We start from the raw sequence: 25,628 nt of genomic DNA, 5'->3' as shown, positions 1-25,628 counted from the left end.
AAACAAAAGTGTTATAACTTGCATCAAGTTAAAAAATAAATCAAAAAAAGTGTTATAACTTGCATCACGTTCAATAATAAATCAAAAAAGTGTTATAACTTGCATCAAGTTCAATAATAAATAAAACAAAAGTATTATAACTTGCATCAAGTTCAATAATAAATCAAAAAAAGTGTTATAACTTGCATCAAGTTCAATAATAAATCAAATAAAAGTGCTATAACTTGCATCGAGTTCAATAATAAATCAAATAACTTGCATCAAGTTCAATAATAAATAAAATAAAAGTGCCACTTTGCAATCTTTGCAAAAAAAAAAAAGGGGGAGCTATGCATTTGGCAAGACAGGGCAAGTGACAGCACTTTCCCCCAGGAGAGCCACCTTGCTTCACTGTGAAACAGCACGGCTGTATGATCAGCTCCCATTTCCTCACACAGTGCAGAGAACAGTCGCGCTTTCAGTGGTCGTGTTTTGATCAAATTTACCGCACTCACAACATGTTAAAACCTCATTGAGTTCGGGGCTGAGCTGACTTGATGCGAGTGCTTCCCGGCGAATGACACAGTGTGTGCCCGTCACATTTTTGTTTCTCTGCAGGCGCTGGCTCTGGCTCGACGACCTTTGAGGTGCGAGTCACAAATGTATATATTTGTGTAATTGTGGTCCACACATTAGCCTGCTACCCATCCGCGCGAAAGTTTGTTCCGCTTAGCCCCGCCCCCATTAGTTACTGTTGCTATGTCTGTCAAACTTTCGCTCCTACCGAGAAATTTAAAGCCTACAGTGAAAATAAGTACCGGTAATTTCCATTTATTTATATAGCGGATTTCACAGACAGAATCACAAAGTGATTTACAGTGTGTATAGAAAATGAAAGCATAGTAAAAAAAATAATCTAATAATATAATAATTAAAAAAAAATTTTTAAGTGAAATTTCCTCCCGTTTCTCACGCCCCACCTGTCATGTCTCTATTCCCCACCAGTGGGGCGCGCCCCACACTTTGAGAAAAGGTATTTCATGTCTAAAAGGCTCTAACAATGTTAGAAATGATGCGACTACAAAAATATGACATTAATAAATAACAATTTCTACTTTGCGGAACGTCCTGCATCGCGGTCGTCTCTGGGACCGACTAACCTCAATTAAAAGAGGGCGGACTGCGCACAACAAATAATAGCGCAGGCACCACAGTGTGTAAAAGAGTTATGGCACACAAAAGAAATAATATCATAATACGCTCACTGGCTTGATGTCACGATGCAGAAAGCCCACGGAGTGGATGCTCTCGATGGCTTCCAGGATCTGGCGGCCCAGGCGCAGCGTGGTGCTGATGCTGAACGTCCCCCTGCTCATGCTCCTCCTCAGGTCGGCCAGATTACGACCCTGAGAAGGTGCAAAAATAAACAACATTTGGCAAAGATGGACTCTTTCTGCGTTGGATTGGAAACCACTAATAAAAGCGGGAGAAGTGCTGAGTGGACATAAACAATAAGCATGCTGCACTAACCATGTATAATTAATAACAGCAGGGTAAATGGAGCTTGTTGATGCTCATAACTCACTAACGACTTAAAAGTTACACATTAGGTCATATTTTAATCGATGCTTGGTTAACGGAATTACACCAAAAATGTATCGCTTTATTGTTTATTGTTTATTGAATGGATCCCCATTAGCTGACGCCAAGGCGACTGCTAGTCTTCCTGGGGTCCATATAGGAGCATACAAAATTAAATGCAATTAAAGCTGCAAGCAGCATTGGTCGGGCCCGCATATTTGGCAGGTGCTAGTCCTAAGTGTCCAAATACTTTTGTCAAGTTTTAGTCCCAAGTGTCCCAATACTTTAGTCTAGTGTACCTACCTTGTCTGCATTGTGTGGGCATGTTGGTTATTCCTGCTTTTGAGCAGCCATCTTAAAAAAACAGCAGCGCAGCAGCATCAGCGCAGCGGTTCTTTGAAGGCTCATAAAATCAAAACCGGAGCAGTTAGAAAAACGCGCTTCTGTAGTTTTAATCACAAGGGTTCAATCTCTCTCCTGTGTTAGTTTGAAGCCGAAACGACAAACGCGCTCAGAGGAGATAGTTTTTGAAGGAAGGTGACCGGTTTTTACAAAAATGTTGTGTTGAAGGGGGAATAGCAAACTTCCTGTAAATTTTTGCTGGGGGTTGTCAATTTATGAAATGTAGGTCTAAGCGAGACCTACGGAAAGGTTTTAGTTTCATGTCTCTCCGACCTTCCCAGTGAGAGTTACAGGCAGTTTTGTCATTTTTTTCTTCCGAGGAGCAGTTTTTTCTCGGTTTTATTCAAAAATTGCTCTAGAGCTCAATTTTGAGATTTGGGGTTAGGTTTTTTTTTTAGATCGCAATGTTTGCCAGTCCTGATGTGTGCGTTCAGTTTGGTGAGTTTTGAAGCATGTTAAGGGGGTCAAATTAAAGCTCAAAAAGGCAAAAGTGACTGATTTTACTAAAATTTAGTGTTGAAGGGGGAATAGCAAACTTCCTGTAGATTTTTGGCCGAGGAAATAAATTAATAAAATTTAAGTCTAAGTGAGACCTACATAGAGGTTTTTGTTTCATGTCTCTACGACATTCGTACTGGGAGTTAGAAAAAGTTTACTTTGTAGGGGGCGCTAGAGCGCAATTTTGAGTTTTGGGGTTTGGTTTTTCTACCAAAGAGTTTTGTTCGAGTTTATTTATGTGTGCGTCAAATTTGGTGAGTTTTGAAGCATGTTAAGGGGGTCAAAGTACCGCGCAAAGCTGCGGAATAAGAAAGAATAATAATTAAAGCTGCAAGCAGCGTTGGACGGGCCCGCGTATTTGGCAGGTGCTAGTCCTAAGTGTCCCAATACTTTTGTCTACTTTTAGTCTGAAGTGTCCCAAGACTTTTGTCTAGTGTACCTACCTTGTCTGCATTGTGTGGGCACGTTGGTGCTTCCTGCTTTTGAGCAGCCATCTTAGAAAAACAGCACCGCAGGAGCATCAGTGCAGCGGGTCTTTGAAGGGTCATAAAATCAAAACCGGAGCAGGTATTAAAAATCCCATCTATACTTTTAATCACAAGGGGTTTATCTCTCACCTGTGTTATTTTGAAGGCGAAACGACAAACGCTCTCAGAGGAGATAGATTTTGAAGGAAGGTGACCGGTTTTTCCAAAAAAATTGTTTTGAAGGGGGAATAGCAAACTTCCTGTAGATTTTTGCTGGGGGTTGTCAATTTATGAAATGTACATAGAAGTTTTTGTTTCATGTCTCTCCGACCTTCCCAGTGGGAGTTACAGGCAGTTTAGTAATTTTTTTCTTCCGAGGAGCAGTTTTTTGTGTGTTTTATAAAAAAATTGCTGTAGAGCACAATTTTTAGATTTGGGGTTAGGTTTTTTCATTAGATTACAGTTTTAGCCAGTCCTGATGTGTGCGTTCAGTTTGGTGAGTTTTGAAGCATGTTAAGGGGGTCAAATTACAGCTCAAAGAGGCAAAAGTGACTGTTTTTAGTACTTTTTTGTCTTGAAGGGGGAATTGCCAACTTCCTGTAGATTTTCGCCCGAGAATGTACCATTATGAAAGTTAGGTCTGAGTCAGACCTACATAGAGGATTTTGTTTCATGTTTTTCCGACCTTCCTAGTGGGAGTTACAGGCAGTCTGTTTTTTTTTTTTCCTAGGGGGTGCTAGAGCGCAATTTTGAGTTTTGGGGTTCGGTTTTTTTAAAAAAAGGTAATTTTCGCAGGTCCTGATGTGTGGGTCAAATATGGTGAGTTTTGAAGCATGTTAAGTGGGTCAAATTACAGTTTGTTGTGGCGGCGGAAGAAAAATAATAATAAAACCTTAGAAATTCAATAGGTCCTTATGTCCCATTGCATAAGGACTCCCTGTGGGAGTCCTTTTGCAATGGGCCGTGCGGGCCCTAATAAAACCTTACAAATTCAATAGGTCCTTATGTCCCATTGTATAAGGACTCCCTGTGGGAGTCCTTATACAATGGGCCATGGCGGGCCCTAATAACAGACATTATACAATGGAAAAATACAACATAAGATAAAAAGCTAGTTAAAACCAGTATTAAAAATTCACGTCATGTGGGCAGCTGCAAAGCTGTCTTGAATGACAATTGACTTTGTGAGAGATTCATGTGAGATGGCAACCCATTCCAGAATGATGTACATCTATACATGACTATGTTTGAGGAGATTGAGAGGGTCCACACCTTCAGGTACCTTGGAGTCCACATCTCTAATGACTTCTCCTGGACAGTCAACACCACATCAATCATCAAGAAGGCTCAGCAGCGGCTACACTTCCTTAAGAGTCCTCGGGAAGTACAACCTGAAGCCTGACCTGCTGCTGACCTTCTACCGCTCGTCCATCGAGAGCCTGCTGACCTACTGTATTACGGTATGGTACGGCAGCTGCACTGCAGCAGACAGGGAGAGGCTGCAAAGAGTGGTCAAGACGGCTCAGAAGATCATCGGCCGCCCTCTCCCCTCTCTGACGGACATCTACACCTCCCGCTGCCTCAACAGAGCCAGTGCCATCATCAAGGACAGCACCCACCCTGGCTCTGACCTGTTCCACCTGCTGCCCTCTGGGAAGCGCTACAGGTGCATTAAAACCAAAACAAACAGGCTAAAGAACAGCTTCTTCCCCAGGGCCATAACCATCCTGAACGGACTGCCCCATTGTCCCTCATAACTGCCTTCTCCATCCATCCATCCATCTTCTTCCGCTTATCCGAGGTCGGGTCGCGGGGGCAGCAGCCTAAGCAGGGAAGCCCAGACTTCCCTCTCCCCAGCCACTTCGTCCAGCTCCTCCCGGGGGATCCCGAGGCGTTCCCAGGCCAGCCGGGAGACATAGTCTTCCCAACGTGTCCTGGGTCTTCCTCGTGGCCTCCTACCGGTCGGACATGCCCTAAACACCTCCTTAGGGAGGCGCTCGGGTGGCATCCTGACCAGATGCCCGAACCACCTCATCTGGCTCCTCTCGATGCGGAGGAGCAGCGGCTTTACTTTGAGCTCCCCCCGGATGACAGAGTTTCTCACCCTATCTCTAAGGGAGAGCCCCTTATGAGGAAACTCATTTCGGCCGCTTGTACCCGTGATCTTGTCCTTTCGGTCATAACCCAAAGCTCATGACCATAGGTGAGGATGGGAACGTAGATCGACCGGTAAATTGAGAGCTTTGCCTTCCGGCTCAGCTCCTTCTTCACCACAACGGATCGATACAGCGTCCGCATTACTGAAGACGCCGCACCGATCCGATCTGCCTTCTCTTCGGTGCAATAACCCATTCCACCAACCACCCTGTTTTTGTTTTGTTTTTTCATGTATATATTCATTTAACTATGTTAAGGTAACGTGCGGAGTTCCTCAGGGTTCGGTTCTTGGCCCTGCACTCTTTAGTATTTACATGCTGCCGCTAGGCGACATCATACGCAAATATCGCTAAAATTCGTTCTATTTTATCCACTAGCGACGCTGAGATCATTATTCATGCGTTCGTTACGTCTCGTCTCGACTACTGTAACGTATTATTTTGGGGTCTCCCTATGTCTAGCATTAAAAGACTACAATTGGTACAAAATGCGGCTGCTAGACTTTTGACAAGAACAAGAAAGTTTGATCATATTACGCCTATACTGTATATACACCTTTATATACATATATACATATATATATACCTATACTGGCTCACCTGCACTGGCTTCCTGTGCACTTAAGATGCGACTTTAAGGTTTTACTACTTACGTATAAAATACTACACGGTCTAGCTCCGTCCTATCTTGTCGATTGCATTGTACCATATGTCCCGGCAAGAAATCTGCCTTCAAAGAACTCCGGCTTATTAGTGATTCCCAGAGCCCAAAAAAAGTCTGCGGGCTATAGAGCGTTTTCTATTGGGGCTCCAGTACTATGGAATGCCCTCCCAGTAACAATTAGAGATGCTACCTCAGTAGAAGCATTTAAGTCCCATCTTAAAACTCATTTGTATACTCTAGCCTTTAAATAGCCCCCCTGTTAGACCAGTTGATCTGCCGTTTCTTTTCTTTTCTCCTCTGCTCCCCTTTTCCTTGAGGGGGAGGGGGGGCACAGGTCCGGTGGCCATGGATGAAGTGCTGGCTGTCCAGAGTCGGGACCCGGGGTGGACCGCTCGCCTGTGCATCGGCTGGGAACATCTCTGCGCTGCTGACCCCGTCTCCGCTCGGGATGGTGTCCTGCTGGCCCCACTATGGACTGGACTCTTACTATTATGTTGGATCCACTATGGACTGGACTCTCACAATATTATGTCAGACCCACTCGACATCCATTGCTTTCGGTCTCCCCTAGAGGGGGGGGGGGGGGGGGGGGGGGTTACCCACATATGCGGTCCTCTCCAAGGTTTCTCACAGTCATTCACATCGACGTCCCTCTGGGGTGAGTTTTTCCTTGCCCTTATGTGGGCTTTGTACCGAGGATGTCGTTGTGGCTTGTGCAGCCCTTTGAGACACTTGTGATTTAGGGCTATATAAATAAACATTGATTGATTGATTGATTGATTGAACTATTTTACAACCTCTTCTTTTGAACTGTTCGGTAACCAAAGCCAACGCTGTTTACGACCCACTTCCCTCTGGAAGCAGCTGTGGTCAGGTGGGGGGAGAAAGCCAAAATAAAAGAAAGAGGCATGCAAGAGATACTGTACAAGGGTACAGTGTGTCCAGACGTGTCTCCTCAATTGAGTCCAAATTTAATTCTGTCTCTGTTTAAATCTTTGCCTCTTGTCTTGTTTAATAGATGTCATCAGTGTTTGAATCTGACACATGTTGCAGACATCAAATTCCAAATGAGCTAATATTTGCAAAAAATTAAGTTTTCCAGTTCGAACGTTAAGTACCTTGTCTTTGCAGTCTATTCAGTTGAATATACAGGTAAAAGCCAGTAAATTAGAACATTTTGAAAAACTTGATTTATTTCAGTAATTGCATTCAAAAGGTGTAACTTGTACATTATATTTATTCATTGCACACAGACTGATGCATTCAAATGTTTATTTCATTTAATTTTGATGATTTGAAGTGGCAACAAATGAAAATCCAAAATTCCGTGTGTCACAAAATTAGAATATTACTTAAGGCTAATACAAAAAAGGGATTTTTAGAAATGTTGGCCAACTGAAAAGTATGAAAATGAAAAAATATGAGCATGTACAATACTCAATACTTGGTTGGAGCTCCTTTTGCCTCAATTACTGCGTTAATGCGGCGTGGCATGGAGTCGATGAGTTTCTGGCACTGCTCAGGTGTTATGAGAGCCCAGGTTGCTCTGATAGTGGCCTTCAACTCTTCTGCGTTTTTGGGTCTGGCATTCTGCATCTTCCTTTTCACAATACCCCACAGATTTTCTATGGGGCTAAGGTCAGGGGAGTTGGCGGGCCAATTTAGAACAGAAATACCATGGTCCATAAACCAGGCACGGGTAGATTTTGCGCTGTGTGCAGGCGCCAAGTCCTGTTGGAACTTGAAATCTCCATCTCCATAGAGCAGGTCAGCAGCAGGAAGCATGAAGTGCTCTAAAACTTGCTGGTAGACGGCTGCGTTGACCCTGGATCTCAGGAAACAGAGTGGACCGACACCAGCAGATGACATGGCACCCCAAACCATCACTGATGGTGGAAACTTTACACTAGACTTCAGGCAACGTGGATCCTGTGCCTCTCCTGTCTTCCTCCAGACTCTGGGACCTCGATTTCCAAAGGAAATGCAAAATTTGCATGGTTGGGTGATTGTTTGGGGTGCCATGTCATCTGCTGGTGTCGGTCCACTCTGTTTCCTGAGATCCAGGGTCAACGCAGCCGTCTACCAGCAAGTTTTAGAGCACTTCATGCTTCCTGCTGCTGACCTGCTCTATGGAGATGGAGATTTCAAGTTCCAACAGGACTTGGCGCCTGCACACAGCGCAAAATCTACCCGTGCCTGGTTTACGGACCATGGTATTTCTGTTCTAAATTGGCCCGCCAACTCCCCTGACCTTAGCCCCATAGAAAATCTGTGGGGTATTGTGAAAAGGAAGATGCAGAATGCCAGACCCAAAAACGCAGAAGAGTTGAAGGCCACTATCAGAGCAACCTGGGCTCTCATAACACCTGAGCAGTGCCAGAAACTCATGGACTCCATGCCACGCCGCATTAACGCAGTAATTGAGGCAAAAGGAGCTCCAACCAAGTATTGAGTATTGTACATGCTCATATTTTTCATTTTCATACTTTTCAGTTGGCCAACATTTCTAAAAATCCCTTTTTTGTATTAGCCTTAAGTAATATTCTAATTTTGTGACACACGGAATTTTGGATTTTCATTTGTTGCCACTTCAAATCATCAAAATTAAATGAAATAAACATTTGAATGCATCAGTCTGTGTGCAATGAATAAATATAATGTACAAGTTACACCTTTTGAATGCAATTACTGAAATAAATCAAGTTTTTCAAAATATTCTAATTTACTGGCTTTTACCTGTAGGTTGAAAAAGATTTGCAAATCATTGAATTCTGTTTTTATTTACCATTTACACAACGTGACAACTTCACTGGTTTTGGGGTTCGTAGTTGAAAGTGTTTTCTCTGTATCCGTTATAAACATTGCCCCCCCCCACAAATAATGCTGTAATATGCATGCCAGGCCAGTAGGACTGACCTGAAGCTCCATCACCACATAGTTGAAGCGGTCGTTGCGTCCGCATCCCACAAAGCGACACACGTGGTCCTTCCCTGTGAAGGACAGAGATGAAGTCAACATTTCATGTCCACCAAATGACTTCATATCATCTGACCAGCGTGACTTATAGGTCTGAATGCATGGCTTGCATGTGTGTGTGTGTGTGTGTGTGTGTGTGTGTGTGTGTGTGTGTGTGTGTGTGTGTGAGATCGCCTTGCAGGACATTACTGCTGAGGCAGCATGATTGAGGCCACACCCCACAGCTGTTCTGCATGCACTGCAGCCACCACAGCCCTGCTTTATTCCCTAAACACGACATAACATTTACTAGTGTCTTTGGCATAAGACATGAGAATACTGGGTGATGGTGCAGTAGATTCTCCACTGCTGCATTCAAAGACCCCCGCGAATAACGAAAACCCCTGAGTAATGGACACACCCAAAAAAAGCTCTAGTTTTTTTTTTTTTTTTTAAAGCAGAGGGTAAGAGAAGGTAAGAAGTAAGTACAATCAGTTTTACACATTAAGAAATTAAGAAGCATTTAAGTCCCATCTTAAAACTCATTTGTATACTCTAGCCTTTAAATAGACCCCCCTTTTTAGACCAGTTGATCTGCCGTTTCTTTTCTTTTCTTCTCTGCCCCCCTCTCCCTTGTGGAGGGGGGGGGGGGGGGGGGGGGGGGCACAGGTCCGGTGGCCATGGATGAAGTGCTGGCTGTCCAGAGTCGGGACCCGGGGTGGACCGCTCGCCTGTGCATAGGTTGGGGATATCTCTGTGCTGCTGACCCATCTCCACTCGAGATGGTCTCCTGCTGGCCCTACTATGGACTGGACTCTTACTATTATGTTAGATCCACTATGGACTGGACTCTCACACTATTATGTTAGATCCACTATGCACTGGACTCTCACTATTATGTTAAATCCACTATGGACTGGACTCTCACTATTATGTTAGATCCACTATGGACTGGACTCTCACTATTATGTTAGATCCACTATGGACTGGACTTTCACTATTATGTTAGATCTACTATGGACTGGACTCTCACTATTATGTTAGATCCACTATGGACTGGACTCTCACTATTATGTTAGATCCACTATGGACTGGACTCTCACACTATTATGTTAGATCCACTATGGACTGGACTTTCACAATATCATGTTGGATCCACTATGGACTGGACTCTCACTATTATGTTAGATCCACTATGGACTGGACTCTTACTATTATGTTAGATCCACTATGGACTGGACTCTTACTATTATGTTAGATCCACTATGGACTGGACTCTCACTATTATGTTAGATCCACTATGGACTGGACTCTCACACTATTATGTTGGATCCACTATGGACTGGACTCTTACTATTATGTTAGATCCACTATGGACTGGACTCTTACTATTATTTTAGATCCACTATGGACTGGACTCTTACTATTATGTTAGATCCACTATGGACTGGACTCTTACTATTATGTTAGATCCACTATGGACTGGACTCTCACACTATGATGTTGGATCCACTATGGACTGGACTCTCACACTATTCGGTTAGATCCACTATGGACTGGACTCTCACTATTATGTTAGATCCACTATGGACTGGACTCTCACACTATTCGGTTAGATCCACTATGGACTGGACTCTCACACTATTATGTTAGATCCACTATGGACTGGACTTTCACAATATCATGTTAGATCCACTATGGACTGGACTCTCACACTATTATGTTAGATCCACTATGGACTGGACTCTCACACTATTATGTTAGATCCACTATGGACTGGACTTTCACAATATCATGTTAGATCCACTATGGACTGGACTTTCACAATATCATGTTAGATCCACTGTGGACTGGACTTTCACTATTATGTTAGATCCACTATGGACTGGACTCTCACACTATTATGTTAGATCCACTATGGACTGGACTCTCACACTATTCGGTTAGATCCACTATGGACTGGACTCTCACACTATTATGTTAGATCCACTATGGACTGGACTTTCACAATATCATGTTAGATCCACTGTGGACTGGACTCTCACTATTATGTTAGATCCACTATGGACTGGACTCTCACTATTATGTTAGATCCACTATGGACTGGACTCTCACTATTATGTTGGATCCACTATGGACTGGACTCTCACTATTATGTTAGATCCACTATGGACTGGACTCTCACTATTATGTTAGATCCACTATGGACTGGACTCTCACACTATTATGTTAGATCCACTATGGACTGGACTCTCACTATTATGTTAGATCCACTATGGACTGGACTCTCACACTAATGATTGTAAGTGTTGAAGTATACAAAGTCTTTCAATGGTTGGAATCTGCACTTTTGCATGATATACTAGTTACTATGGTCATCTAATTAGTTACTATGGTTGTCTAATTAGTTACTATGGTCATCTAAGTCACAGCAGCTTAGACGAGGCACCAAGCAGTGTGGGCGGGGAGCGTTTCCACTGAGTGTTTCCAGAGAGGCCAGCCTGAAATGCGGGTGTCAGGGACAGACGTGGAAGGAGATTTTTACAACAAAGTTCTAAACCATATTGATGTATCAGATTGTAGGTGGTTTTTTTTTTACCCTTTGCATTCATATTTCGCTGTGTTTGTTGCATTTTTGTTGATTGTATAATATGTCGATGAAGAGGGGGTGTGACGTTCATATGTTGTCAATATTCAGTGTTTTATCCTTCGTAGTTAATATTGTAAATCCCACATTATTGTCATGTACTTTCTGGGTGTCTCATTCAGTAAAAAAATTTTAAATTCCATTCCGTTTTTAGCATTCAATCAGACATTGTAGTGAGGTTTTGTATTAGTGTTCCTAAAAATAGATGTACTGGCCCCCAGACATATTTCTTAACCATACTTGCCAACCCTCCCGGATTTTCCAGGAGACTCCCGAATTTCAGTGCCTCTCCCGAAAATCACCCGGGACAACCATTTTCCCGAATGTCTCCCGATTTCCAGCCGAACAACAATATTGGGGGTGTGCCTTAATGGCATTGCCTTTAGCGCAGTGGTTCTCAAACTTTTTTTGTCATCCCCCACTTTGGACAAGGGGGAGTTTTCAAGCTCCACCTGCCCCCATCGCCCCAACAGAGCGCTAATGCCAAGCTTTAACATTTTCAAATGTATTGAACATCAAGTTGTATACGTTTAAGCTCAATAACATAAAATAACATCAAGTTCAATAATAAATAAAATAACTGTGCAGCTGTGGTATAACTTGCATCAAGTTCAATAATAAATAAAATAAGTTCCATCAAGTTTAATAAATAAAATAAAAGTGTTATAACTTGCATCAAGTTCAATAATAAATAAAAAAAAGTGTTATAACTTGCATCACGTTCAATAATACATCAAAAAAAGTGTTATAACTTGCATCAAGTTCAATAATAAATCAAATAAAAGTGTTATAACTTGCATCAAGTTCAATAATAAATCAAATAACTTGCATCAAGTTCAATAATAAATCAAAAAAAGTGTTATAACTTGCATCACGTTCAATAATAAATCAAATAAAAGTGTTATAACTTGCATCAAGTTCAATAATAAATCAAATAACTTGCATCAAGTTCAATAATAAATCAAAAAAAGTGTTATAACTTGCATCAAGTTAAAAAAAAAAAAAAAGTGTTATAACTTGCATCAAGTTCAATAATAAATCAAATAAAAGTGTTATAACTTGCATCAAGTTCAATAATAAATCAAATAAAAGTGTTATAACTTGCATCAAGTTCAATAATAAATCAAAAAAAGTGTTATAACTTGCTCACGTTCAATAATAAATCAAAAAAGTGTTATAACTTGCATCACGTTCAATAATAAATCAAATAAAAGTGTTATAACTTGCATAAAGTTCAATAATAAATCAAATAACTTGCATCAAGTTCAATAATAAATCAAAAAAAGTGTTATAACTTGCATCAAGTTAAAAAAAAAAAAAGTGTTATAACTTGCATCAAGTTCAATAATAAATCAAATAAAAGTGTTATAACTTGCATCAAGTTCAATAATAAATCAAATAAAAGTGTTATAACTTGCATCAAGTTCAATAATAAATCAAATAACTTGCATCAAGTTCAATAATAAATCAAAAAAAGTGTTATAACTTGCATCAAGTTTAAAAAAAAAAAAAAAAAGTGTTATAACTTGCATCAAGTTCAATAATAAATCAAATAAAAGTGTTATAACTTGCATCAAGTTCAATAATAAATCAAATAAAAGTGTTATAACTTGCATCAAGTTCAATAATAAATCAAATAACTTGCATCAAGTTCAATAATAAATCAAAAAAGTGTTATAACTTGCATCACGTTCAATAATAAATCAAATAAAAGTGTTATAACTTGCATCAAGTTCAATAATAAATCAAATAACTTGCATCAAGTTCAATAATAAATCAAAAAAAGTGTTATAACTTGCATCAAGTTCAAAAAAAAAAAAAAGTTATAACTTGCATCAAGTTCAATAATAAATCAAATAAAAGTGTTATAACTTGCATCAAGTTCAATAATAAATCAAATAAAAGTGTTATAACTTGCATCAAGTTCAATAATAAATCAAATAACTTGCATCAAGTTCAATAATAAATCAAAAAAAGTGTTATAACTTGCTCACGTTCAATAATAAATCAAAAAAGTGTTATAGCTTGCATCAAGTTCAATAATAAATAAAACAAAAGTGTTATAACTTGCATCAAGTTCAACAATAAATCAAATAACTTGCATCAAGTTCAATAATAAATCAAATAAAAGTGCCACTTTGCAATCTTCGCAAAAAAAAAAAAGGAGGAGCTATGCATTTGGCAAGACAGGGCAAGTGACAGCACTTTTCCCCGGGAGAGCCACCTTGCTTCACTGTGAAACAGCACGGCTGTATGATCAGCTCCCATTTCCTCACACAGTGCAGAGAACAGTCGCACTTTCAGTGGTCGTGTTTTGATCAAATTTACCGCGCTCACAACATCTGTTAAAACCTCATTGAGTTCGGGGCTGAGCTGCCTTGACGCGAGTGCTTCCCGGTGAATGACACAGTGTGTGCCCGTCACATTTTTGTTTCTCTGCAGGCGCTGGCTCTGGCTCGACGACCTTTGAGATGCGAGTCACAAATGTATATATTTGTGTAATTGTGGTCCACACATTAGCCTGCTACCCATCCGCGCGAAAGTTTGTTCCGCTTAGCCCCGCCCCCATTAGTTACTGTTGCTATGTCTGTAAAACTATAAGCCATAACACGGTGGCCAAATGGATATAGTCACTCATGAACGGTCAGAGAAGCACAACGCAGTATTATGGGCCACCTTGCAAGCAACATCCCGTTCTCATTTGCGGATGTTGTCAACAAATCCGTGAAGGATATATTCCCGGATTCAGAGATTGCTCGCCAGTACTCAAATGGCAGAACAAAGGCTACTCAAATAGTGAAAGGTAAGTGTTTTTTTTGTTTTTTTTTAAGAAAGCAGCAAGTACAGTACAGTTAGTAGAACAACTACTATATATATACAGTGGGGCAAAAAAGTATTTAGTCAGCCACCGATTGTGCAAGTTCTCCCACTTAAAATGATGACAGAGGTCTGTAATTTTCATCATAGGTACACTTCAACTGTGAGAGACAGAATGTGGAAAAAAAATCCAGGAATTCACATTGTAGGATTTTTAAAGAATGTATTTGTAAATTATGGTGGAAAATAAGTATTTGGTCACTTCAAACAAGGAAGATCTCTGGCTCTCACAGATCTGTAACTTCTTCTTTAAGAAGCTCTACTGTCCTCCACTCGTTACCTGTATTAATGGCACCTGTTTGAACTGGTTATCTGTATAAAAGACACCTGTCCACAGCCTCAAACAGTCAGACTCCAAACTCCACTATGGCCAAGACCAAAGAGCTGTCGAAGGACACCAGGAAAAGAATTGTAGACCTGCACCAGACTGTGAAGAGTGAATCTACAATAGGCAAGCAGCTTGGTGTGAAAAAAATCAACTGTGGGAGCAATTATCAGAAAATGGAAGACATACAAGACCACTGATAATCTCCCTCGATCTGGGGCTCCACGCAAGATCTCATCCCGTGGGGTCAAAATGATCATGAGAACGGTGAGCAGAAATCCCAGAACCACACGGGGGGACCTGGTGAATGACCTGCAGAGAGCTGGGACCAAAGTAACAAAGGTTACCATCAGTAACACACTACGCCGACAGGGAATCAAACCCTGCAGTGCCAGACGTGTCCCCCTGCTTAAGCCAGTGCATGTCCAGGCCCGTCTGAAGTTTGCCAGAGAGCACATGGATGATTGGGAGAATGTCATGTGGTCAGATGAAACCAAAATAGAACTTTTTGGTATAAACTCAACTCGTCGTGTTTGGAGGAAGAAGAATACTGAGTTGCATCCCAAGAACACCATACCTACTGTGAAGCATGGGGGTTGAAACATCATGCTTTGGGGCTGTTTTTCTGCTAAGGGGACAGGCCGACTGATCCGTGTTAAGGAAAGAACAAATAGGGCCATGTATCGTGAGATTTTGAGCCAAAACCTCCTTCCATCAGTGAGAGCTTTGAAGATGAAACGTGGCTGGGTCTTCCAGCATGACAATGATCCCAAACACACCGCCCGGGCAACGAAGGAGTGGCTCCGTAAGAAGCATTTGAAAGTCCTGGAGTGGCCTAGCCAGTCTCCAGACCTCAACCCCACAGAAAATCTGTGGAGGGAGTTGAAAGTCCGTGTTGCTCGGCGACAGCCCCAAAACATCACTGCTCTCGAGAAGATCTGCATGGAGGAATGGGCCAAAATACCAGCTACTGTGTGTGCAAACCTGGTAAAGACCTATAGTAATCGTTTGACCTCTGTTATTGATAACAAAGGTTATATTACAAAGTATTGAGTTGAATTTTTGTTATTGACCAAATACTTATTTACCACCATAATTTACAAATAAATTCTTTAAAAATCCTACAATGTGAATTCCTGGATTTTTTTTTCACATTCTGTCTCTCACAGTTGAAGTGTACCTATGATGAAAATTACAGACCTCTGTCAGAATTTTAAGTGGGAGAACTTGCACAATTGCTGGCTGACTAAATACTTTTTTGCCCCACTGTATATATATATATATATATATATATATATATATATATATATATATATATATATATATATATATAAGAAATACTTTAATTACAGTGAATTCTAGCTAGAAATAAACCCCTCCACACTTAACCCCGCCCCCAACCCCGCCTACCCCTCCAATCTCCCGAATTCGGAGGTCTCAAGGTTGGCAAGTATGTTTTTCACTGAGTCAAAAAAATTGCCCAGGCCTGGCTTCGGTCCACTGGCGCTGCCAAAATCAAGCAAAACTGAAAGTTCTTAAGTGGGGCTTTAAAGGGGAACATTATCACAATTTCAGAAGGGTTAAAACCATTAAAAATCAGTTCCCAGTGGCTTATTATATTTTTCGAAGTTTTTTTCAAAATTTTACCCATCACGCAATATCCCTAAAAAAAGCTTCAAAGTGCCTGATTTTAACCACCCGTCCATTTTCCTGTGACGTCACATAGTGAAGCCAACACAAACAAACATGGCGGAAAGAACAGCAAGCTATAGCGACATTAGCTCGGATTCAGACTCGGATTTCAGCGGCTTAAGCGATTCAACAGATTACGCATGTATTGAAACGGATGGTTGTAGTGTGGAGGCAGGTAGCGAAAACCAAATTGAAGAAGAAACTGAAGCTATTGAGCCATATCGGGTTTGAACCGTATGCAAGCGAAACCGAGGAAAACGACACGACAGCCAGCGACACGGGAGAAAGCGAGGACGAATTGGGCGATCGCCTTCTAACCAACGATTGGTATGTGTTTGTTTGGCATTAAAGGAAACTAACAACTATGAACTAGGTTTACAGCATATGAAATACATTTGGCAACAACATGCACTTTGAGAGTGCAGACAGCCCAATTTTCCATCAATTAATATATTCTGTAGACATACCCTCATCCGCTATCTTTTCCTGAAAGCTGATCTGTCCAGTTTTGGAGTTCGTGTCAGCAGGCCAGGGAAGCTAGGGTCGATATTCTTCTCTTGATCATCTTCGGTGGCATAAGGGCCGGTGTGAGCCAAGACATCCAGCGGGTTTAGCTCGCTCGTCTGCGGGAACAAACTGCCGCCATTGCTTGCCGTGCTACAGTCGGAGGCAGATATTTACATATATCCGAATTTAAGTTGTACTTCTTTTATTTCATAGTCATATTTGAAAACAGCTCGTGTTTTCCATTTCTTCTCTTGCTGCTCTGTCTGCAAGTAAACTGTGTGTGTTAACCTTGAGTTCTTTGGAATGTGTTTTGACTAGCATTTGTTTTGTCTACAGAGTTGAGAGGATCTGGTTTGGTGGCTGCAGGATTAGGTCTCTGCTTTTTGCAGATGATGTGGTCCTGATGGCTTCATCTGGCCAGGATCTTCAGCTCTCACTGGATCGGTTCGCAGCCGAGTGTGAAGCGACTGGGATGAGAATCAGCACCTCCACGTCCATGGTTCTCGCCCGGAAAAGGGTGGAGTGCCATCTCCGGGTTGGGGAGGAGATCTTGCCCCAAGTGGAGGAGTTCAAGTACCTCGGAGTCTTGTTCACGAGTGAGGGAAGAGTGGATCGTGAGATCGACAGGCGGATCGGTGCGGCGTCTTCAGTAATGCGGACGCTGTATCGATCCGTTGTGGTGAAGAAGGAGCTGAGCCGGAAGGCAAAGCTCTCAATTTACCGGTCGATCTACGTTCCCATCCTCACCTATGGTCATGAGCTTTGGGTTATGACCGAAAGGACAAGATCACGGGTACAAGCGGCCCAAATGAGTTTCCTCCGCCGGGTGGCGGGGCTCTCCCTTAGAGATAGGGTGAGAAGCTCTGTCATCCGGGGGGAGCTCAAAGTAAAGCCGCTGCTCCTCCACATGGAGAGGAGCCAGATGAGGTGGTTCGGGCATCTGGTCAGGATGCCACCCGAACGCCTCCCTAGGGAGGTGTTTAGGGCACGTCCGACCGGTAGGAGGCCGCGAGGAAGACCCAGAACACGTTGGGAAGACTATGTCTCCCGGCAGGCCTGGGAACGCCTCGGGGTTCCACAGGAAGAGCTGGACGAAGTGGCTGGGGAGAGGGAAGTCTGGGCTTCCCTGCTTAGGTTGCTGCCCCCGCGACCCGACCTCGGATAAGCGGAAGAAGATGGATGGGATGGATGGATGGATTGTCTACAGAGATGGGACGAGAGAGAGGGTGGTGGGATCGGGAAGACAGACCATTTTGGGAGGCGCAATAGAATGTTCTAGGGTTAGACTGGTCTCAATCAATGTATATTGGCAAAGCTTTGAGAATATACAACAAAATACCTATTCTGTCTCTGTTGTCGGAAAGAACTTGGGAGCGAATTGTGACTTGAAATCCCTGGGAGGAACAACTGGTCCAAAACGCAACACTACCGAGGTCCTTTGTCCCTGAATTGCTCACACACTCCGGCAGATTCAATGGGGGTCTGGCGGCAGATTTCTTTGACTTTATCGTTGGAAATTTATCTGCTTTGAGTGTCGCAGGATATCCACACATTCTTGCCATCTCTGTCGTAGCATAGCTTTCGTCGGTAAAGTGTGCGGAACAAACGTCCTATTTCTTGCCACTTTGGCATCTTTTGGCCACTGGTGCAACTTGAATCTGTCCCTGTTCGTGTTGTTACACCCTCCGACAACCAGAGGTGGGTAGTAACGCGCTACATTTGCTCCGTTACATCTACTTGAGTAACTTTTGGGATAAATTGTACTTCTAAGAGTAGTTTTAATGCAACATACTTTTACTTTTACTTAAGTATATTTATAAAGAAGGAATGCTACTTTTACTCCACTACTTTTATCTACATTCAGCTCGCTACTCGCTACTAATTTTTATCGATCTGTTAATGCACGCTTTGTTTGTTTTGGTCTGTCAGACAGACCTTCAAAGTGCCTGCCTTACTGGTGACGTTTCACTCCGTTCCACCAATCAGATGCAGTCACTGGTGACGTTGGACCAATCAAACAGAGCCAGGTGGTCACATGACCTGACTTAAACAAGTTGAAAAACTTATTGGGGTGTTACCATTTAGTGGTCAATTGTACGGAATGTGTACTGTACTGTGCAATCTACTAATAAAAGTTCCAATCAATTAATCAAAAGTGTGAAGGAAAAAAGATACTTTTTTATTTCAACCGTACATCCCGTCAAAAGCCTTAAAGACTGATCGCACATGAGGACGTTCCTGTCTTCACAATAAAAGTGCCGCTCCATCGCGCCTGCGCTTTCAAAACAAGTCTCCGAAAGCCAGCGCAAACAAGCTAGCAAGCTACGGAGTTTGCCGCCAATGTATTTCTTGTAAAGTGTATAAAAACGAATATGGAAGCTGGACAAATAAGATGCCAAAAACCAACCACTTTCATGTGGTATTAGACAGAAAGGAGGAACTTTTCTTCTCCTCCATTTGAAAACGTGGACGTTATCATCACTACTGTCTGATTCCAATCAATGCAAGTCATCAGAATCAGGTAATACACCAACTTATATTCTTGTCTTCATGAAAGAAAGGAATCTATATGTGTTAAACATGCATGTATATTCATTAAAACACCTTTAATATGTAAACAAAAACAGCAAAATAAATACATATAAATGATATACTGTATATATCAATGTACATATATATTAAGGCTGCAGCTAACGATTATTTTTCTATCGATTAATCTATAGATTATTTTTTCGATTAATCGGTTAACCTATAGATTATTTTTTCCGATTAATCTATAGATTATTTTTCCTTTTACCGATTATTTTTTTTATTTAAAATGAAGATGAAAAAATAAATGTTGGCCAGTTTTTTCAAAAGGCATGACTTTTATATACAAAAAAAAAAGTATGGCCACTCAGTCAACATTGACAACAACATGACAAAATATTCTGTAACAATGTAAACATTTAAAACTTTTAACATTTAACAAAATTAAAAGTAGCTTATTTGCTTTTTAATGTGCAAATATAAAAGTAAACATCCAGTGCAAATCTTAATATTCTGCAATAGTATAAGCATTTCTAAAGTAAAAGTATTGCTTATTTTGCTTTAAAATGTGCAAAAATAAAGATAAACATCCAATACAAAAAAGTGCAAAACGAAATATTCTGTAACAGTGTAAACATTTCAACAAAAGTAAAAGTATTGCTTATTTTGCTTAATAACACAACAATGATAGTATGATTAAAGTGAAAGTTAATTGTTGGTTTGTACATAGTATATGTAACTGTTAATGTTGTAAAAGGTATTTGCACAACTAATTAACGTTAGCGTTAAAGAGGAGCGCGTCTTTGTAAACACTGAACAGGCACGCCAAACGCGCCTCTCAGAGCGAAACAGTGTTTTAGTTTATGAATTTACAACGCAGATACAAATGACACATTCATGATTTTGTGTAATGATGACAACGTATACTCACGCGGACGATTGACTAGTTGATGGTGATGGCAAGAACGCTGTCGGGTGTTTTCTTTTCAAATGTTCCTTCATAGCCGTTGTGCTGCTATGATAGGCCATTTCCGCTCGACACAGTGTGCATACAACAACTGTCAAGTGTTTTGCTTTTTTCGCTGTGCTTATCCCACACTTGAAGGGATGTACCAATGCAGAATGTGGCTTCTGGATTTCACTCAAAAGACCAGACCGTAGTAACTTTTTCCTTTTATTTTCCTTTAGTTTGCAACAGTTTTTCCAACCAAGAAACAGCTTCTTTTTTCTTCTTTAGTCTTTTTAGCAGTCTTTAGCAGTGTTAATAGACTTTAGTTTCTTTAGCTGTCATTAGCTGTCTTTAGTAGCCTTTAGTAGCCTTTAGCTTCTTTAGTAGGTGAAAAACCTTTAAGGACAAAACACCACAAGATTAACATGCTGTAAAAAATCAATCAATTATCAATCCCATAATTTACAACTATTAATTAGCTATCAAACTCTTAACCATTAAACAAGTGCAAGAAAATGGACACATCTTTTCCCTTTAGGTTAAAACAGATTTTAAACACATTGTCTCAACATAAATGCACCAAGATACATATAAAATACATTTAACACCAGAAACACAATAGATAAATGCAACAGAAAACCCAATATGCAAATACATAAATACCTAACCAATTAACCACCTATTTAGATACATATTTAAAATCCATATTCAATATAAATATATTATTAATTTAGCAGTGAAACACTCAATCTTAAACGCCGTCTACTGGTAGAAAAATGCCCCTTTTTCTCCGCCCTCACCAGCAGCCAATGATCCAACACAGTTAAATCCAACACTTTAAATTGAGCGACTTCACCCTCCTGATGAAGCAAACTGCTCCAACATTTATCAAACTAAGCAAAGAATATCAACACTAAACAACAGTTACATAACACACTGTGTGTATTTAGCCTCCAGACTAAGCACGCTACATGCACACAACCCCCCCTCCCATCTCACCAGCGCAACAGGTGCGCCACACCCACGAAGAGAAATATTAAATCTTACATACTTTTGACACAACTCTGGGTTATCTGTAATGAACTAAACCTTTTTCCACTCTGCGCTGGCGTCTTTTGTACTCCTTGATTTGACACAGCTGTCTAATTACCGGGCTCGCGCACCAGCAGATGAGACAGGAGCGCGCCGCGTTATACCTGCGCGCGAACGTAAACTGATCGGCTCTGATTTTATAAGCCGACTGGCTGAAATAATGCCGAATTATATACATTTGTTTATTGAAATACTCCCACACTTTTGACGACTTTTGGCGTGCTTTTTTCCCCTCGCTCGCACCGCTCGCATCATCTGCTTTGCGCTCCGCCATGACGGCAGTGTGACGTAAATATGCGACGCGTCGAAGCATAAAAACGACGTCGACGCATTACGTAACCGATGACGTCGACTACATATATATATATATGATATGAGTATGTATGTTACTCATCAGTTACTCAGTACTTGAGTAGTTTTTTCACAACATACTTTTTACTTTTACTCAAGTAAATATTTGGGTGACTACTCCTTACTTTTACTTGAGTAATAAATCTCTAAAGTAACAGTACTCTTACTTGAGTACAATTTCTGGCTACTCTACCCACCTCTGCCGACAACACACCAACGAGGCATGATGTCTCCAAGGTACGGAAAACAGTCGAAAAAACGGAAAATAACAGAGCTGATTTGACTCAATGTTTGAGAAAATGACAGATTGTTTCCCGATCTGACGCCATCGCTCCGAGAGCGAATATTAGAAAGGCGTTTAATTCGCCAAAATTCACCCATGTAGAGTTCAGAAATCCATCCATCCATCCATCCATCTTCTTCCGCTTATCCGAGGTCGGGTCGCGGGGGCAGCAGCCTAAGCAGGGAAGCCCAGACTTCCCTCTCCCCAGCCACTTCGTCCAGCTCTTCCTGTGGGACCCCGAGGCGTTCCCAGGCCAGCCGGGAGACATAGTCTTCCCAACGTGTCCTGGGTCTTCCCCGCGGCCTCCTACCGGTCGGACGTGCCCTAAACACCTTCCTAGGGAGGCGTTCGGGTGGCATCCTAACCAGATGCCCGAACCACCTCATCTGGCTCCTCTCGATGTGGAGGAGCAGCGGCTTTACTTTGAGCTCCCCCCGGATGACAGAGCTTCTCACCCTATCTCTAAGGGAGAGCCCCGCCACCCGGCGGAGGAAACTCATTTCGGCCGCTTGTACCCGTGATCTTGTCCTTTCGGTCATAACCCAAAGCTCATGACCATAGGTGAGGATGGGAACGTAGATCGACCGGTAAATTGAGAGCTTTGCCTTCCGGCTCAGCTCCTTCTTCACCACAACGGATCGATACAGCGTCCGCATTACTGAAGACGCCGCACCGATCCGCCTGTCGATCTCACGATCCACTCTTCCCTCACTCGTGAACAAGACTCCGAGGTACTTGAACTCCTCAACTTGGGGCAATATCTCCTCCCCAACCCGGAGATGGCACTCCACCCTTTTCCGGGCGAGAACCATGGACTCGGACTTGGAGGTGCTGATTCTCATCCCAGTCGCTTCACACTCAGCTGCGAACCGATCCAGTGAGAGCTGAAGATCCTGGCCAGATGAAGCCATCAGGACCACATCATCTGCAAAAAGCAGAGACCTAATCCTGCAGCCACCAAACCAGATCCCCTCAACGCCTTGACTGTGCCTAGAAATTCTGTCCATAAAAGTTATGAACAGAATCGGTGACAAAGGGCAGCCTTGGCGGAGTCCAACCCTCACCGGAAACGTGTCCGACTTACTACCGGCAATGCGGACCAAGCTCTGACACTGATCATACAGGGACCGGACTGCCACAATCAGACAGTCCGATACCCCGTACTCTCTGAGCACTCCCCACAAGACTTCCCGAGGGACACGATCGAATGCCTTCTCCAAGTCCACAAAACACATGTAGACTGGTTGGGCAAACTCCCATGCACCCTCAAGGACCCTGCGGAGAGTATAGAGCTGGTCCACAGTTCCACGACCGGGACGAAAACCACACTGTTCCTCCTGAATCCGAGGTTCGACTATCCGGCGTAGCCTCCTCTCCAGTACACCTGAATAGACCTTACCGGGAAGGCTGAGGAGTGTGATCCCACGATAGTTAGACTACACACTCCGGTTCCCCTTCTTAAAGAGAGGAACCACCACCCCGGTCTGCCAATCCAGTGGCACCGCCCCCGATGTCCACGCGATGCTGCAGAGTCTTGTCAACCAAGACAGCCCCACAGCATCCAGAGCCTTAAGGAACTCCGGGCGGATCTCATCTACCCCTGGGTAGATGAGTTCGGAAATCGGTTAAAAAAATATATGGTCTTGTTTCTGCAACATCAAGGTATATATTGACGCTTACATAGGTCTGCTGATAATGTTCCCCTTTAAATGAATTAAAAATAATAATATTTGGGCTGATGAATGGTCGCCATAAACGCGCCGCACTGTCTTAAACTTGAGCAGGTTCATATGTCTTGTTATGGAGCTCAGGGTTGTTGGATGTGTGCTGCTCAGCAATGTTCGGGCCCCTCTCCAGTTACGTTGTGCGTCCCTGGGGCCACCGCCATTAGACAGCTAACATGATCCCTGCACATTGATTTTCCCCTCTCGGAAAAGGGCATGTGTGCATTTTACAAAGCGAGAGGACGCAGCAAAAGAAGAGAAAGTGAAAGGAAGTGTGAGTAGCAACTTCAACGTGAAGAGCTTTGATCGTTAGACGGTGATGTCATTTCTCGGTCTGACGCACTGACAGCGGGGCGGGTGTCTCTCCACATCAAACCCTCGGGTCACGGCGGTCAGTGTGATCGATAAGAATAAGCGAAACCAAATCTGCCGAACTCACCCTGCAGCTTCTTGAGCACGGCGACCTCCATTTTGAGCACTTGTTTGGGCTGCTGGGCCGACTCCACCTTCAGCGCCACGCTGACCCGCGTGAGCAGGTCCAGCGCCTCGTAGATCTCCCCGAAACCTCCGCCCCCGATCTTCTTCACCTGGATGAGGGAGGACAAAAAAATTAAAAAGATGTTGCTTGGATGGCAACATATGTTGCTCCAAAAGCTGTATGTACTAGAGATGCGCGGATAGGCAATTATTTCATCCGCAACCGCATCAGAAAGTCGTCAACCATCCGCCATCCACCCGATGTAACATTTGATCAGAACCGCACCCGCCCGTTGTTATATATCTAATATAGACGATGCAAGGCATTAGTGAGGTTATAAAGCTTTTGCCTGTTAAAGAAAGGAGACTGATCCAATGCAGCACAGACATTCGCGTGCCACGCAGTCACGACCCAGACGCACACCAGTGCGCAATCATATGGGAGCCGCGCTGAGCGCACCTCCAAGCGCGTCTCGCTGCCGGCGACGGCCGGGTATATGGGCCCGACGCTCCAGCGCCATCCATTTTCAGGGCTAGTTGATACGGCAGGAGGGTTGTTACACACTCCTTAGCGGGTTCCGACTTCCATGGCCACCGTCCTGCTCTCTATATCAACCAGGGTGAGCTCCACCCCTTTCGTGAGCGCACTGCGCGCGGAGTGACCCCTGTTACGCGCCCCCGGCAACAGGGGTGGCGGGCAGGTAAGCTGCGCGGGCGGGGCGCGCGGAGTGACCCCTGTTACGAGCCCCCGGCCACGGGGGTGGCGGGCAGGTAAGCTGCTTACCTGCTGCGCGTGACGCCGGCCGCGGCGAAGGCGGACGAGGCGGGGTGTCGGTGCGGTGGGCGCGGTGGTGACCCTGGACGTGCGTCGGGCCCTTCTCGCGGATCGCCTCAGCTACGGCTCCCGGTGGGGCCCTCTCGGGGGAAGGGGCCTCGGTCCCGGACCCCGGCGAGGCGTCCCTTCTCCGCTCAGTAAAAGTGTCCATCTCTTCTTTTTTTCTTCTTCTGTTGTGGCATATGCTGCAGGTGCCTGCTCGTTTTTCGTATGTGGGTAACAACATTTAACTATGTTGGTTGGTTGGTTGGTTGGTAACTATTGGTTTAACTGCCACCCGCCTGAATCTATTTAAAATCTAATTTTCTTTTATTTCAACCGCCCGACCCGACCCGCGGATAAAATCTTTTTTTTTTTTTTTTCATCCGCCCGATCCGCGGATAATCCGCGGACTCCGCGGTTGTGCCCGCAAACCGCGCATCTCTAGTATGTACCTTTCAGCATTAATGGTGCCTTCACAGATGTGTAAGTTACCCATGTCTTGGCCACTAATACACCCCCATACCATCACACATGCTGCCTTTTACACTTTCACCCTAGAACAATCCGGATGGTTATTTTCCTCTTTGACGTCCACAGTTTCCAAAAACAATTTGAAATGTGGACTCGTCAGACCACAGAACACTTTTCCACTTTGC

At 43.1% G+C, this 25,628-nt stretch overlaps 1 protein-coding gene across 3 annotated transcripts in view; it reads right to left on the bottom strand.

The window, feature by feature from the left end:
* The window catches only part of ttbk2a (tau tubulin kinase 2a), a 331,495-nt gene that overhangs the window by 265,254 nt on the left and 40,613 nt on the right, over positions 1–25,628 (bottom strand). For all 3 annotated transcript variants that reach the window (XR_012050588.1, XM_061969203.2, XM_061969204.2), the window contains exons 3-5: positions 24,118–24,265; positions 8,664–8,737; positions 1,245–1,385 (exon numbers count right to left, since the gene is read on the bottom strand). Coding sequence is in view for 2 of the 3 variants with exons in the window: in XM_061969203.2 (XP_061825187.1) it covers positions 1,245–1,385; positions 8,664–8,737; positions 24,118–24,265 (363 nt within the window). In the remaining variant the exon portion in view is untranslated. The remainder of the gene's footprint in view (positions 1–1,244; positions 1,386–8,663; positions 8,738–24,117; positions 24,266–25,628) is intronic.

Source organism: Nerophis lumbriciformis, linkage group LG08, assembly GCF_033978685.3.
Source record: "Nerophis lumbriciformis linkage group LG08, RoL_Nlum_v2.1, whole genome shotgun sequence".
Taxonomy (NCBI): Eukaryota; Metazoa; Chordata; class Actinopteri; order Syngnathiformes; family Syngnathidae; genus Nerophis; species Nerophis lumbriciformis.
Note: the sequence above shows the minus strand (reverse complement) of the source record. Positions and strands in the feature narration are given on the sequence as shown.